Source organism: Penicillium solitum (assembly GCF_028829755.1).
Source record: "Penicillium solitum strain IBT 25940 chromosome Unknown utg000009l_segment0_segment0, whole genome shotgun sequence".
NCBI lineage: Eukaryota > Fungi > Ascomycota > Eurotiomycetes > Eurotiales > Aspergillaceae > Penicillium > Penicillium solitum.
In genome coordinates, this window is record NW_027072128.1 from 923,233 (window position 1) to 939,224 (window position 15,992).

Consider the following 15,992-nt stretch of genomic DNA (forward strand, 5'->3'; position numbering starts at 1 on the left):
ATGACGCGACTAGTTACCTAATAGGGCAGTGTAGAGACTGAGTGCATGAAGAAATAGAATTGCAATACAATCTGTAATAGAAATCAAGTTCAATAGAAATATGTATACTTAATATATATGATATATACTACCAAATCACAATCCCACAATATTCACGATGTAAAAACAAGATAAAGAGATGGGGCCAGGCTAAAAAAGAAGCGTCGGGAGTTAGATTGCGGTGACGGTCAGATACGTGCGCCATACACAAATGGCTGAAAAGATACATGGATTTACCGCTAAACTCTAACCTAAAGTCAAGTACCACCATATTCCAACTAGGATCGACCTGTTCACATGGTTATGGTATTACGCAGCAATACAGCGGCTGATCTGCCTGAGAAATCATCTTTCTTCTTGTTATCTATCCAATTGACTCTGTTCTGTTCTTTTTTTCTTTTCTTTTCCTTCTTCTCTTTTTTTCGTGTGACTCTTTTTTTTTTTAATTGTCTTCCTTATTATTTCAACCGTCTCCTCTTTTTTTTTTTGACCTTTCCCTTTTCTCCTTCCATCACCGCCTCACCATCAACCCACTCCCAAGAACAGCCACACAAAAAAAAACCCTTGGGCTGTCATGCTCGCGCCTGTGTGACAGCTGGATTACATTAATGCCGTGCCTTGTCTCTCGTCCACATTCCCTTCCATCGATCCACTGAATCCCGGATTCTCATCCTTCTTGCGCGAGCGCATTCCATTATCCTCTCTTAGTTCGCTACTCGAAAATCTTCCCCCCCCCCTCAGACATCCAAACCCCTTGCCTACGCCAATCAATCTAGGGTCCCCCAACGTTCTAATTGCCATTCTCGGGGATCACCTCTCCACAAGGCACATGAGGACGATCTGCAAACTGGGAGATTCTTGGAGCATGCACGGAGCAGAGTAACGTCGCGGCGCCTCCTCAATTCAGAACACTCCGGCTACCAACTTGCAACCCCACAGCTGCAGCAAACGAAAGGGTGATAATAATCGTTCCAATTCTTTGTCACCTTGCATCTTCTATCACTGTCAGGTTCGATCGACCTTCCTGCCACAGTCAGCATTTCTCGCCTCATTCAGAGCTCGTCGCTCTTCCTCCCTTCCGTCTCCCTTCCTCTCTTGCTCCTGTATAATCTGTACATGTCCTGGGTTCGCCGTTGAGCAATACAGAAGACAAACGTTCGTTTTCTTCCCTTTCGCTCTTTCTTGTGATCCCTTCTATCCCCTCCTTTGGTGAGCCTTCCTTTTCAGAGACTTGGTTACCCCAGGGTGCCCGTGTACCTTTCTCCAGATCTGCCATCCCGATGTAACGTTTCCCACTATGGCCTGAACCCTGCTAACAAGGGCTTGTTCTCATCGCAGTCATATATTCCTTCGTGTACGCCGTCTCTGGTGCCTGGTGCCCGTTTGCAAATACTAGTCGACACAGCATCGGCCAATCGTCTCAGCTCTGTGATTTATTACCACGAGACAACACTCCGAACCATCTACAAATAATCGTCGCCGTTCGAGTACATATCGAATTACTGTTCTGCCGATCGGAATTTTCCTGGGATGGCTTCTACGATGGCCGCGAATACAACCAGCGTACACAACGTGAGTGGGACCGTGCATGTCGGTCAGTGGAATCATAATAACATCGAATCCAGGCACGATCCAACCGGGCTTCCAACATGAGTTCATCCGGGATGAACGACCGCAACCGCGGCTCACAAGGCAACAGTGTCGGCAAGGGTTTCGGTGCTAGTAAGGCTAGCTGGAAGAACAACATCTGGGGCGACTCCAACCTCGGAGGATTCGGGGATGGTAAGTCACTGTGCATCAATTGCGACTGGGGTTATGCTGACGCAGTTTGTAGAGCAACACCTCAGCGAGACTGCATTCGAAGGAAAGTCGGGATCGGGTTCCCTTCTCTCTACATCCGAGTCAGACAGCTGGTCGGGACGTGCCAACCTGCCATGGAGCACTGTCAACACCAACCCCTCCTTCCAGAACAGAGGCCTCGCCACATCCCCTACCCAGACTCGTGCAAATGACCGCAGTGCTCCTGCTATCAACGAAGGCAGTGATAGCTCTTACTTTTCTCTACCCCGTACCACTGGCATCAACACCGCCGCTGGCACCGCCAGCCACCGGCCCTACCTCAACCCTGCGTCGGAGGGTGTGTCCCCGTCCGGAGAAGGGATCACATTTGGTGGGTTTGCTGGTCGACGTCAGATAAACACTACTGGTCTCGGTGGCAGCCCTGTTGGGGCGACCTTCCCTGTCAAGCCTGGCTTTGCGAACCCCCTTGATGGTGCGAGCGGAGATGGTATGGGTGCCCAAATGGGCATGGCATCCTTGGGGTCTGGAATTACCGAGCATATGTCCCCGCCCCAGGGTCGCAGCGGACTATCGCACGCGTCTCACAACTCCGCTTCTTACACTACTCAGCGTCCCGCTCACTCCGCTCATCCTTCTTTCTACTCCGACAACCACAGCATCGATGGCCGCTACAGCGGTGGCTCGATGGACCTCAATGCCGGCTTTAACAAGCTGCAGCTCAACGAAGCTAACTACGGCTCCCAAGCGGCTCAGCGACCCTCGTTCGTGCCTCATGCGTCCTTCGATGGCACCTTCCCGCGCGGGAAGTATCAGAACAACGAAGACACTTACCAGGCCCTTGGATACACTGCGGAGGCTGCACAGGAGATGCATCTTGCTTACCACGCAAGATCCAGAGCTGCGAACACCGGCTCCATCTCACCCTCAGACTATGCCCGCATGGATAGCCCCATTTATGCCGGCGTTGAGGGGGCCGCCGCTCAGTACCGCAACGCAGGCGCGAGTGAAAGCCAAGTGGCAGCTTTTGAGCGCAGACTTCGCAACTTCCAGGAGCAGGAGCTTGCCCAAGGTGCCTCGCGGATGCAGTACCCTCCGTCTTACGACTTCCAAGCTTACCAGGCTTCTCGTTTGAATGCTCTCTCCGGATTTTACCCAGTGGGTCACCTTAGTGGCCTCGGTGCCGCTGCTCTGGTATCGCGCACTCAGCGCGAGCATGATCCTACCCAGGTTGTCCGCAGCCCTCTCCTAGAAGAGTTTAGGGCCAACAGCAAGGGAAACAAGCGCTACGAGCTGAAGGATATCTACAACCATGTAGTTGAGTTCAGTGGTGACCAACACGGTTCTCGCTTCATTCAACAGAAGCTTGAGACCGCCAACAGCGACGAGAAGGAGCAGGTGTTCCGTGAGATCCAGCCCAACTGTCTCCAGTTGATGACTGATGTCTTCGGCAACTATGTCGTCCAGAAATTGTTTGAGCATGGCAACCAGACCCAGAAGAAGATTCTGGCCAACCAGATGCGCGGCCATGTCTTGGCTCTGTCGACCCAGATGTATGGATGCCGAGTGGTCCAGAAGGCCCTCGAGCACATCCTCACTGACCAGCAAGCTGTGATGGTCAAGGAGCTAGAGAACCATGTCCTCAAGTGTGTTCGCGATCAAAATGGTAACCACGTCATCCAGAAGGCCATTGAGCGTGTGCCTTCGCAATACGTGCAGTTCATCATCAATGCCTTCCGCGGCCAGGTCAACAGACTAGCCGCCCATCCTTATGGCTGCCGTGTCATTCAGAGAATGCTCGAGCACTGCGAAGAGGTCGATCGCCAGTCCATTCTAGCTGAGCTTCACGCCTGCACTTCCAACCTGATTCCTGACCAGTTTGGCAACTATGTCATCCAACATGTTATTGAGAACGGTGACGAGAAGGACCGAACTCGCATGATCGACATTGTTAAGGGACAGCTCCTTGCTTATTCCAAGCACAAGTTTGCTAGCAACGTGGTCGAGAAGAGCATTGAGTTCGGTGCGGAACATGAACGTATCCACATCATCAGCACCCTAACCTCCCCCAACGACCGCGGCGAGAGCCCTCTCCTTGGTCTCATGCGTGACCAGTATGGCAACTATGTCATTCGTAAGTTCAACCCAAATCACTCGTTGTGTACTATATTAACCCCCAACAGAGAAAGTGCTGGGCCAATTGAAAGATGCCGAGCGTGAAGCCCTCATCGACCAGATCAAGCCCCTTCTCAGCCAGCTGAAGAAGTTCAGCTATGGAAAGCAGATTGTTGCTATTGAGAAGCTTATCTTTGACCCCAACTCTCCTGCGACTGGTCCTCTGTCTCACACCACCTCGACCACTCCCCCTCACTCACACAAATCCTCTCCGCAACCCGCCAAGCGCTCAATCCCCACTGAACAGCCCCGGGTCCCTTTCGTCGGTAACGCACCACCCACCCCTCCCCCGACGGATGCCCAGACCACCGTCGATACCACCCTCGAGTCGAAAGGCCTCGCCAAGAGCACTGTGACCTCGGTTTCGAGTCCCGAGACAGGCAACACCGGTGTTACCGTCCCGGTCGACGTCACTAGTGCTCACTAATTCGTTGCACACTTTATCTTGCTCGCCCAACATAATCTTTCTAATCCTGATTTGATCTGAGCCGAGTGACTTCTTGTTCTCTATCTAATACGGGGCGTATACATACAGGGGAATCAGGCGGGATATATGTTACCAACGTCTATGTGATTCTCCCCTACTCGACCATGGCTTTTGACGGCGCAACAATGAGGGCCTGGAATGTCTTTATCTCTTTTTATTATTTCTTTTCTTGTGTTGATCTCGATCTCGATCTCGGACCGCCGACTTATTTCTTATCTTACCTTATTTGTTCTTGTTTCTTTCTTGACATGTTCCTTTATTCTTACGATTGTGCTTGTGAATCATTGTCAATGCTTCTCGCTACGAGATCCAGGTCCGAGAATCGATATGGCTCCGGCGTCTTTGTTCTTTCACTTCTTTCCATTTATTTTTATTTTGTCACGGGGTTAAGGGCGGCTGTGATGGGGGAAAAAATCGGCAACCGGCTCGGAAAGGGGGGAACGGATTTGATATTTTCGCTCTTCATGATTTTCCGAGCGCATATGCCATAGCATGGAGTCTCGGACCTTCCACATTCACATTCGGATCCAACAGAAAATACGAGGAAAAGAATCAATTCAACCACTTTGCACAGCAGTTACCTTGTGCCCATGGCATCCGCATGATCTACCCAGAACCACCTACCACTTTTATTTCTTTCACACAATTTCTTTTCCTTCTCTGGCCAAGTCAACATATTTCAAGTCATGGCTATTATTCCTGATACCGAGCTCCACGGCTTTCCTTTCGCATCAAGGTGTTCTTATCAAAGGTGTTCTTGCTTCTGTGCTTCTCGGTCAGCGTGCACGATTCTACTTGTTCGCGCGCTTGTTATAGCTGCCGGCGATTGTGGACTTCGTGCTTGTCTGTTTCCGGGTTGTCATGCCGTGTTGATAATTTCGTGGTTTTCTTTTCTTCCTCTTGCTACTGGCTGTATTATCAATGCATTATGACTTGACTTTCAATTTTGCTAAGTATTGCTGAGAATGATGTAGATTTGTACGTTCGTACATAGTAGAATCTTCATCGTATCTACCTCAAGGACCCAAAGTATACTCTTGTAGTGCATAACGACCACTTGGGCCTTGCCTTATCTTCTAAAAAGACATTTAACACATCCCCAAAGCCAAGTAGTCGCTGTACATTGGATAGAAAGGTACCCGACACGTGATCCATATAGATCATATCACACGTGATAATAGTCCCGTGATGGTCGATAAGGCGGCGCATTTTGATAGAGTTGGAGGGAACCAGTCTGCACTCCCACTTCTTCCTTGACACTGTGATCAACATTGTCTCTCTGCGCGTCAACGGATAAAACCCCACGGCGTTGACCAATTCACCTGCTATCTCTGAACTCTTAACCCGAGCTCGAAAGAACCCACATCCAAAGTCGGCATCCAGACTAGCTCCGAGCTCTCTTCATCCCGCAAAACCACAATCTACAAACCTACAATAATAATCACTACCACAACGACCACATACAATTCTCCACCGGATAACCCCCGAATCAAACCACACTTTCAACCCCACGCAAACCAACCCACCAACAACCACAAAAATGTCCTCCAACGTCGGCCTCACAACCCCGCGCGGCAGCGGCACATCAGGCTACGTGCAGCGCAACTCCGCCCTCCTCAAACCCCGCAACACAGGCTACGGTGCGCCCTACCCACCGATCAGCGGCGCGAACGGCAGCGGACCAATGGACCGACCATTCAAGCAGCGGATGCCAGACAAGCAGATCCTCGAGCACGACCGCAAGCGCGCGATCGAGGTGAAGGTGATGGAAGAGCGGGAGCGACTGGAAGAAGAGAACGAGCGAATCGAAGAGGAGGCAGACGATAAGAAGAAGAAGGCGAAGAGTGGAGCCAAGAAAGAGGAAGATGGCGAGGCGGATGAGGGGGAGAAGGTTCTTAGTGAAGAGGAGATTGATGAGAAGTGTGATACTCTTCGACAGCGCTTGCTGGCTGAGCTTGAAGAGGATTTGAAGCGTGGAGAGTCTGGGTTCAAGAAGCCTTTCCCTGGATCTGGGGCCGGGGCTGGGAGGGATAGACGCAATCTTAAGTCTTATCAGGTTCATGAGCTTGCTGAGGCGAAGATTGAGGAGACGGAGAGGTTGCGGAGGGCTTTTGGGTTGAGGGAGGATCGGGAGACTGGGGAGATTTCTAGTTCGAGGGATTATCGGGAGAAGAGGAGGGATTAGATTATGTCTTGACTTGTTTCTTTTCTTTTCTTTTCTCTCTAATTGTCTTTCTTTCTTCTAAATGGTGTTGATCGGTGTTAGGGGTTTATGGGATTATCATGGAAATCGGGTTGCATGAACAAGTTTTTTCTTTTCTTTTCATTGTTGTCCATGTTATGCTGTACAATCTTTTTCGAATGCAAAGAAATGAACAATTGGATATCATAACCTCATCTATAATACACCAAAACCAGTACACTATGCCACAAACTTTTCAATAACCCAACCCTCCTTAGGATCCTTCTTCTGCACAACCTTCTTAGCAGGCATAGGCCAGCCCACACTACCCCCATCACCCACCAAAGAAGGAATAACCCAGCAAGATCTGCGCGGTGGCATACCCTCAATAGCATCGGCCTTACCAATCGGCTTTCCATACTCAATGAGCGGGGTATCATGCGCAATCGCCGAGAGCTGCAACCCACTAGGCGCAACAAGCGGGAACATCCTAATCTTAGGAACCTGATCCGAGACGAGTGAAGCAGAAGACTGCTGCAGATGCGAATAAGTGATATACTTGGGCATTTCCTTCGGCGAGAGCTTAGCAAGCAGCGAAGACGGATGCACATAAACAGCTCGTTCCTGCAGATCCTCACCCTTACCATCCCGAGAACGGAAGAGCGTCAGATAAGGAACGTCAATGGCGCGACGGGGAGCGCGGGGATTCTCCGGCGGAACGGGGGCTTGATCAGCGCGGATAGCGACATGATCGATGAAGCCAGCAGTGACGATCTGCTTCAGGGCCTTGATCTGCTTTGAGGAAGGCTCTGGAAGACGGGCTTCGTAGGCGGGGACTAGACCCGGGTTATTTGAGCGCACGATGTCGGTTAGCTGGCGACGGAGCTGGGTTGCTTCTTTGAAGGCCTTTGCGCGGAGGAACATTTTTTCACTGAAGGCGTCGCCGTCGGAGGCGTAGCCGTAGGCGCAGATTGCAGAGAGGGATTTTAGAGCGTCGGAGGTGTCGTCGTGTTTGCTGAAGAGGCGTTGGGCGCGGGCGTATGCTTTGTTGCGTTGTTCGCGCTCGTCGTCTTCGAGACGGTCGGCGTTTGTGTAGACCTTTCGTCTGTCGCTGTCGCTGTCGCTGTCGTCGTCGACTTGCTTCTTGGCTGTCGTTGGCAGGGGTTGGTTCGGGTCGAGTTGGTTCTCGGGGACGAAGAGGTCGCCCACTGCTAGGGCTGCGACTAGGGCGATCACGTACGGCATGCAGCCGTGTTGGTGGCCGATGTGGAGCATTTTGCTGAATCGGGGGGAGAGGGGGTAGGTTGAGAGACGACGGCCGACGGGGGTTATCTGGCCTTCGGCTGTGAGGGCGCTGAGGTTCTTGAGGAGTTTCTCTGCCGTTGCGAGACCTTGGCGGCTCGGGGGTGTGGGGAATGGGAAGTTGATCACGTTGTGAAGTCCCATGCTCTTCATTTGGAGGACGACGCCTTCGATGGGAGTGCGGAGGATCTCTGGGTCGGTGTATTCAGCGAACTCGCCTTCGTAGACCGCAGAGGAGTACATTCGGTAGCAGTGGCCAGGTCCTGTTCGACCAGCTCGACCAGCTCGCTGGTTTGCGCTTGCTTTACTGATCCAGCCGACTTGGAAGCTTTGGACTCCAGTGAAGAGATCGAACTGCTTCTCCTTGGCGCGACCGCAGTCGAAGACATACTTGATACCGGGGATGGTAAGAGATGTTTCGGCGACGTTGGTTGCGAGGATGATCAGTCGTGAGTTCTCTGGGGCCGGCTCAAACACCTTCATCTGTTCTTTCGTGGGAAGTTGGGAATATAGAGGCAAGACGTGGACGCGAGTTGACGAGTCCATGGCCTCTTCGCCTTCGGCGAGTTCGAAGCCTTCGTCTTCCTCTGCGTCATCTAGTCCGGTGATCTCCATATCACTGTCGTAATCATCATGCCCGGGATTTTCCATCTCGGTGCCGCCTAACTCAAGGTCCTCTGCCTCCAAAGGAGCCTCGGTGGCTGAGAGCTGCACCTTTGCCTGTGTCGTATCCTCCCGTTGAGTAGGTTTGAATGCCTGCTTCAGACGTTTAGAAAGCTGTCGGATTTCGTTCTGACCAGTCAAGAACACAAGCATTCCACCGGCGGGTAGTTTGCGGTGTCCGCGCGAAACCTTGCGGAACGCATCTTCAACGTAGTCTCGCTGGGTGCGGCGGGAGAAATGCACTGCAACAGGGTATTGGCGGCCCTCAGCTTGGACCAAGGGGGGTGCACCATTACGGAAAAGACTTGGGTTCTCAGTGAAATCCGAAATACGGAGAGTAGCCGACATGATGACGACCTTCAAAGGCTTGACAGATGGGTCCTCTTCGCTCAAAGACTTGCGCAGGCCCACAATACGGCTGACCATTCCAATCAGGATATCAGTGTTGACGCTGCGCTCGTGAGCCTCGTCAATAAGAATGATAGAGTATTTGCGAAGGGCAAAGTCATCTGCAATCTCTCGTAGAAGAATACCATCAGTCATGAATTTGATGGCAGTCTTCTTCGATGCCGTAGACTCAAATCGAATTTGATAAGAAACCTTCTCGGCGTGTTGACCCAATTCCTGAGCAACACGGTTCGCCATACTCACGGCCGCGACTCGGCGAGGCTGGGTGACACCAATTAGACCCGGGTTAGGGCTGCCTGGAGAGCCGAAGCCGGATTCGAAGAGGAACTGGGGAAGCTGGGTTGTTTTTCCACTACCAGTAGCACCCCAAATGACGACAACTGAGTTGTTGTGAATTGCTTCCATGATTTTCTGTTCTTCGCCAACGACAGGGAGTCCAAGACGGGCGACTTGGATTTCCTCTGTACGGTCAACCGCAACACTGTAGGCCTTACGATTGGGATCGCCGTGAGTTACCTGAAGCTCCCGCGGGAGAGGTTCTTCTTGGGTGGTATTGTGGGTTGCTGGCAACTTAGATGGGTCGAACACCTGCTCTTCCTCGGTCACAGCTCCCTCGGTGGGTTTGAATCCTGCGGCTTCGTTGATCTGTTGTACCGCCCAAGATTTGAAGGCTGATTGGCGAGTTGTGAGCGTTGGCTTATCTTCGTCCATTTCGTCATCATCTTCCGAGTCTTCCTCGTCCTCATCTTCATCCTCATCCCCGGAAATGTCCTCGGAGGACGAAGTATCTTCCTCTTCAGAGTCCTCTTCAATATCACTTTCGGACCCTTCGCTCATATCATCTTCATCTTCATCTTCATCCTCCTCGCCCGAATCAAAGCCCTCCCATGCAGCCTCAGCCTTTACTGGTGCAGGTGCAGGTTTCTTCTTCGGTGCGCGCTTCCGCTTCTTTAGAACAGGGAATCCATCAGCTCCTAGCTCTAATGGCCGCTTAAGTCCACTTCCAGCGGCTGCCTCTTCTCGTAACTTTTGTTCATTGGGATCTGTTGCAGGATCGGAGACTTTTAGGTTGATGTCTGAATCATCGGTATCATATCCTGAGATGTCGGCGGGAGCATTGTGTTTCGGCGCGGAAACGGCCGGTGCAGATACGTCGTCATCCTGTCTCTTGCGCTTGGAAAGATCTCGGGAACTCTGTAAAGAGGAAGTATCGACAGACGACTGCGCTAGCTTTTTCAACAATTCGATGTTTTCTTCCTTCTTGAGTTTGTTTTCCTGCGGGAATGTTAGAGCCATATCTTTCTATTGCGGTTATCCACATACAATGTATTTGTCCAAGCGCTTCTGCTTCTTTGAGGACATCTGGGGATGCTGCTCTGTTAACTCTCCCTTCAGCTTCTTTCGCCGTTCCTCTTTCTCATCCTTGGAGACGGGCTGGAGCTGTGCGACATTGGTATCAGCCGACTCCCCGTCAGGGTTTTGCCGGTGCCTTTGTTTTCTTAGACGTGGTGTAAATTTAGGCGGCATCTTGGATTACTGCAGCCACTCTGACTGAGAAAATAAGATAATTGACTGAGTATGCAAGCTCTGCGATCCAACTGTTTCTTCTCAAAAAAAATTAGGGCGGTCGGGATATTGCCAGCTTGGCCCGAGGCGGTGTAACTAGCCACCGCCTACAACATACGAACGGACGATGAGTGTCGACCTCCGATACACCTAGTTAACATACCTGCACTTGTTCTCTTTCTCTTCACTGAAGTATTCCATCAAAGATAAATACTATAAATCACCATGGTTGAATCTTTTGATACAAGCTCTCTGCAGGATTCCCTCAACCTGCCATTTCCTGCTACCACTAAGCAGATTGCCGGGTTAGTCAATGGCGTACAAACAGATGTGGTGATAATGAGCTTTAGCGATAAAATCATGGTCACAATTTCACAAGCAGGACGATTAGCACATTGGGTATTTATGTCTTAAATTTGACTTCATCCAACATTGCTAATGGTATATAGTTGCATGTACCGATGGAGAACCAGAACCCAGGCACTGAGGGAATGCACACCCTCGCTGAGGGCGATGATGCTCTTTTGCCCCTCAAGAGCCTAACCACCACTACCTTACTAGGTGGCTATTCTCCTGGACAAGATACAACGGGTCAACTACTTGCTCGTCAGATAGCTACGGCTATTGCTACAAAAACACCTAGTGAAAAGAGATTACTCCTCGTTGGCCTTGGACTTGGAAAATCAACTGCTGATAGAGATTCATTTTTTGCTATCGTGGATCTGGTTCTGCAATGCCTATGAAACCATCATAGCCCGATCTCCGACGGAGAGCAAGGCAGCCATCAGAACAAGGCTTCCGGAACCTGCGAGTCTTCGGTAATATGCGGGTTTTTCGGAATCTGCAAGTCTTTCGGAACCTGCGGGGTGTGCGCTAGAATTCGGGCTCGCTCCAGAACAAGGTTCAGTTTCTCCTCGGTGATGTGTCCATGAATTCGAATTCTTTCCATTGAAACAAATGCGCCACAGGCCAACAAGTAGGCGAGATCCCACTCGCTGAAGAATGAATTCTCCCAGTTCCTTCTCAATTCGACAATCACCGTGCGAACGGCCATAAATCCCTCATCTCTGTGCTTTACCATGAACTCGATGAATTTGTACGCGCGCTTCCTTGCCTTCTTGGGGTCTTTGTCACCCAGCGCGAATTTCATTGCTCGAATTCGGTTCGTCATCAGTTCTCGGAAGATTGGGCATGGCGGGGCGAGGTACCCATGCTTGGGGAAATCCTTCACCACCAGGGTCCGATTGCTCAGCGCATTGATGTATGCAATCGAAGTCTCCGACATCCATTCGAACGATGAAAGTCTCATGGAGCTCGGTATCTTGGGGGTAAGATCATCGTTCTCGAGAATGATTGCCTCCTTGCAGTCGTCAAAAACGTACTTCCATATCTTGGCGCGGATCTCCAGTGGCAGCCAATCGAGTCGGCACGAGCTTCGTCTATTCGCGGTAATCTCCGGGTGGTAGATTCTCATGTCTGCAAGGAACCTGTTTTCGAACGATTCCCATGTGCCAAACTGCAACCAGAGCCTTTCCACGAAAACACCCCCAGCGTGGTCGCTGATGTAGAAGAGTGCGCTGTCGGAACTGTTACATTGTCAGATGAAATGAACTTGTTGGTGGCTTTGCGCCCCATGGGTTTGAATCAACTTACTACATGTACGACACCTTCTTAGATGTCGGGACTACATCCACGACTTGGTCAGACTCATGCGGGATAGCCGAATCTCCTGGGCCAGGGACTTCCAAGCTTCCATTCTCGGCTTGGACGGATCCATACGAGACCTCAGAAACCCCGACTTCGGAAGCCGGGACTTCGGAAGCGGTCACTTTCACTTTGTTAGACTCGCGCTTGGCTGCAAGCTTTCCTCGGAGGCGCTCGCGCGTGGCCGATGCATTCGCTCGGATGCGATGAACGGTTCTTTTGAACCTCTTCATCGTGGTTGATGCTTATGCGAGGTGAGGAAGTGATGTGGGGGGAAGAACCGTGATGGGATTCACCTGGAAATAGGTGCTGTTTTCGCCGACATAAGCAGGCGTCGGCGCGCGGCGTCGCCCTGACAATTTACCTGCCGACGTCTGTGGCTTTGATATTTACAGACGCTACGACTGATTTTATCTGAAGAATCCCCAATGGTCGATTACCCATAGATGCCCGGAGTTAGGTTTATTTTGGTGTTATTTTGGACGTCAGTGGGCAATGGAGGTTAATGGAGGCCTACGGTGTTTTGTAGTAATTGGACAGGCCCTATATGGTATAGTTCGATCTTGTCTACCTCTTTAACTACCAGGAAATAAAGGTCTAATCATGATATGAGATCCATAAGGTACTTTGTATCATTTCACCCACTGCATAAGATATCAGCTCGAACTAGATGCCATAAAGTGATTAGATATGGGGCTAAAAGTACAATGAAACCAGCAGATCAATATACATCTGTAGTTAACGACCGGAGGTATACTCTTGATATTGCGGTATGGCCAGTCACGTGGTGAATATTGACACAACAGGGGTTGCATACAACATCCAAGACGACACCTGTAGGTAGACCGTGAACAGAGTCAGTTTGGGGTTTGGGACAATAATGATTCTCTAAACCTTTGAATATCCGACGGCTGGTTAATGCGAGTCCATTTAGTGATAGTCCGCGCGTAATCTGGCGGTCTTGCACTTGAAAATATTCCTTGGGTCTCATACTCCACCCGTCAAACGTTCCGTTATTATCTCCCATCCACGTCTTTTTTTATCCCCTTTGTCTTCATCCATCTTCATTTCCCGAAAGAAAACCTGCATTTCGGTCTTTGTGGAGTTCTGCACGATGGAGCCACTAGTGGATCCTGAGTTAGCCGCTGCCGTTGAGGCTTCTCGCCAAGATATGTATCGCGAGCAGAACAGACATCCCTCGTCCCAGGCATCCCAGGATAATTTTGTGGATCTGACCAATGACTCGGGAAATGACTCGGACATTGAAGAGGTATTCCCCAAGTCAAAGTCTGTGGTTAATTCTGAGTCTGAAGATGACGAGCATGAGCAGCTACAGCGTGCTCTTGCTCTGTCGATGGAGCCTACCGAGATCCAAGCCCCAGACAATGCACAGACTCCCAAAAATGCAACTGCGCCCCGTGAGGACTCTGTGGCATCGGCCGGTTCAATTTTGGGCATGAACAGGAAGCAGATGGAAGAGGAGCGTCTTGCACGTCTCGCCAAGCGCAAGGCCGACGATACTTCGTCTACTCCGCCATCTCAGGTCAGCCGGAAGCTCCCCAGGACTGACCCTTTGCCAGTCCGTAATCCTGTCGCTCTACGCAATCCGTTCCAATCAGCCCCGCAGGCGAATATGGTTCGAGTGAAATCTCGCACCGAGGTCTGCCACCAGTTGGCATCAAATGCCCCAAATATTAACATCCAACCTACCTCCCGCTCAGTGGCCCAATGGCCTCTTGGAGCTGTCAAAAAGACACACATCACCGGTTTCCCTCGCAGTGGAAATGAGATCACCATTGAAGAAGTTATCCAGCGAGATGACTTGGAGTTGGGTGTATTTAGCTCGTTTCTGTGGGATATGCCATGGCTTTATTCCAAGTTCAACAATTCGACACGCATCTTATTTGTTATGCAAGCAAATGATGAAGAAACGGTTAGCGATGCACTATGACCTTGAATGACACGGACTAACTTGACTTCGTTTACAGCGAGAGCAATATCGTCAGGACATTAGCAGCATGCCCAATTTTCGCTTGTGTTTCCCACCCATGGAGCCGCAAGTGTTTTGTATGCATTCTAAGCTGCTTTTGATGTTCCACCCTGGATATCTTCGTATCGCAGTTCCCTCCGCCAATCTCACTCCCACTGACTGGGGAGAGGATAGACTTATGGAAAACGTATGTGACTACGGCTACCTGATGTCCTTGAATTTTCTAACAGCGTGCAGACTGTATTCCTTATTGACCTTCCCAAACTCGAAGTTCCTGATGCTGGAAAGACCCCATTCTACAAAGAGCTAGTCTACTTCCTCCAGGCATCCGATCTCCACCGCAACATCATCAAGAAGCTAGATGGGTTTGACTTCAGCGAGACAAAGCGCTACGCATTTGTTCATACAGTGTATGTATTTCCCCTGGCTGATTCCCATATCAAAGAATAACCACCAGCTAACAATATAAGTGGCGGAACCAACACCGAAGACAAATGGCAACGCACTGGATTCAGCGGTTTGGGTCGTGCTATCAAAACCCTCGGTCTAGAGACAACATCACCCATCAACATCGACTACGTCGTAAGTTTCTCGATCTACTATACTTCCATGCATTGGGCATACTAACAACAAATTTAGGCCTCGTCGCTAGGAAATCTCAACACTCCATTCCTGCGCTCGATCTACCTCGCCTGCAAAGGTACGCCATCATCTTCCAAAAACCCCAAACCAACTAAACTAACCAACTACAACCACTAGGTGACAACGCTCTACTAGATTACGAGCTCCGAACCGCAAACAAGAAAAAAGAACCCCGCACAGAAGTGGAAGCCTATAACCAAGAATGTCTCGACCACTTCCGCGTTTACTTCCCCTCAGACGAGACTGCGTGTGACGTCCACAGCAATGCCAAAAGCGCCATCGGCACGATATGCTTCAATCCAGCCTGGTGGTCCGGTGCCAATTTCCCGCGTGACACGCTTAGAGATTGTGTTAGTGAGCGTGGAGTCTTGATGCATAACAAGGTGAGCATTTCGCGGTAACGGGCAGATTACATCGATTTGTTACTAATACACATTCCTTCTGGCGTACAGCTTGCCTTCGTCCATCCTTCCACCCCGATCGAAATGCCCGATAATAAGGAGTGCCGGGGTTGGGCTTATGTGGGGAGTGCGAATTTGTCAGAAAGTGCATGGTGAGTACATGCCTATACCCCTGTCGATGAAATGGCAAAATTAACATGATCCAGGGGTCGTATCGTCAAGGATCCCAAGACGAAACAGCTGAAGATGAACTGTCGCAACTGGGAATGCGGCGTTATCGTGCCTATCATCAGTGAGAAGGAGACAGAGAAGAAAGATAAGGGACCAGAGACAAATGGAACTGCCTCTTCGGCTCCTCTCCCCGTCGAGGTCTTTAAGGATACCGTTCCTATCCCGATGAGAGTGCCCGCTGCTCCGTTGTCGGAGTACCGGCGGCCTTTCTTCTTTGGCATTTGATTTCAACTTCGATCTTAAGACTTGACCTGAATGGAAAGTCTTGAGCCTTTGTTCACTCTACTTCTGAGTCGAATCTATCTCTACATCTGCAACATCCCGTGAGAGTCTAGATTTTCACTATCCTTTGTCATGGGTATCTGGGATATGAGTTCAGATCGGGTTGCCTGGTTCAAACACTGC

General features: G+C 50.5%; 6 protein-coding genes across 6 annotated transcripts; 4 read left to right on the forward strand and 2 right to left on the reverse strand.

Moving 5' to 3' along the window:
* Positions 1 to 1,569: 1,569 nt before the first annotated feature.
* N7455_011467 (mRNA-binding protein PUF3) lies at positions 1,570 to 4,438 on the forward strand (the record flags this gene model as incomplete). Its single annotated transcript, XM_040954284.2, has 4 exons — positions 1,570 to 1,611; positions 1,665 to 1,821; positions 1,874 to 3,970; positions 4,020 to 4,438. 4 exons carry the CDS (start codon positions 1,570 to 1,572, stop codon positions 4,436 to 4,438), a joined length of 2,715 nt encoding a protein of 904 aa, XP_040815253.2.
* A 1,600-nt stretch (positions 4,439 to 6,038) lies between these two features.
* cwc21 (U2-type spliceosomal complex subunit CWC21) lies at positions 6,039 to 6,683 on the forward strand (the record flags this gene model as incomplete). The annotated part of the gene is made up of 1 exon (XM_040954381.1): positions 6,039 to 6,683. One exon carries the CDS (start codon positions 6,039 to 6,041, stop codon positions 6,681 to 6,683), a length of 645 nt encoding a protein of 214 aa, XP_040815086.1.
* A 237-nt stretch (positions 6,684 to 6,920) lies between these two features.
* N7455_011469 (ATP-dependent RNA helicase ECM16) lies at positions 6,921 to 10,580 on the reverse strand (the record flags this gene model as incomplete). Its single annotated transcript, XM_040954304.2, has 2 exons — positions 6,921 to 10,328; positions 10,377 to 10,580. The coding sequence occupies 2 exons, from the start codon at positions 10,578 to 10,580 to the stop codon at positions 6,921 to 6,923; spliced, it is 3,612 nt and encodes a 1,203-aa protein (XP_040815182.2).
* Positions 10,581 to 10,844: 264 nt separating this feature from the next.
* On the forward strand, positions 10,845 to 11,362 carry N7455_011470 (uncharacterized protein; the record flags this gene model as incomplete). The annotated part of the gene is made up of 2 exons (XM_040954281.2): positions 10,845 to 11,018; positions 11,069 to 11,362. The coding sequence occupies 2 exons, from the start codon at positions 10,845 to 10,847 to the stop codon at positions 11,360 to 11,362; spliced, it is 468 nt and encodes a 155-aa protein (XP_040815130.1).
* Positions 11,363 to 11,403: 41 nt separating this feature from the next.
* Positions 11,404 to 12,556, reverse strand: N7455_011471 (uncharacterized protein; the record flags this gene model as incomplete). The annotated part of the gene is made up of 2 exons (XM_040954518.2): positions 11,404 to 12,205; positions 12,273 to 12,556. The coding sequence occupies 2 exons, from the start codon at positions 12,554 to 12,556 to the stop codon at positions 11,404 to 11,406; spliced, it is 1,086 nt and encodes a 361-aa protein (XP_040815212.2).
* An 881-nt stretch (positions 12,557 to 13,437) lies between these two features.
* On the forward strand, positions 13,438 to 15,812 carry N7455_011472 (uncharacterized protein; the record flags this gene model as incomplete). Its single annotated transcript, XM_040954425.2, has 8 exons — positions 13,438 to 14,256; positions 14,312 to 14,500; positions 14,551 to 14,723; positions 14,784 to 14,895; positions 14,953 to 15,013; positions 15,073 to 15,338; positions 15,408 to 15,508; positions 15,563 to 15,812. 8 exons carry the CDS (start codon positions 13,438 to 13,440, stop codon positions 15,810 to 15,812), a joined length of 1,971 nt encoding a protein of 656 aa, XP_040815170.2.
* Between the last annotated feature and the right edge of the window lie 180 nt (positions 15,813 to 15,992).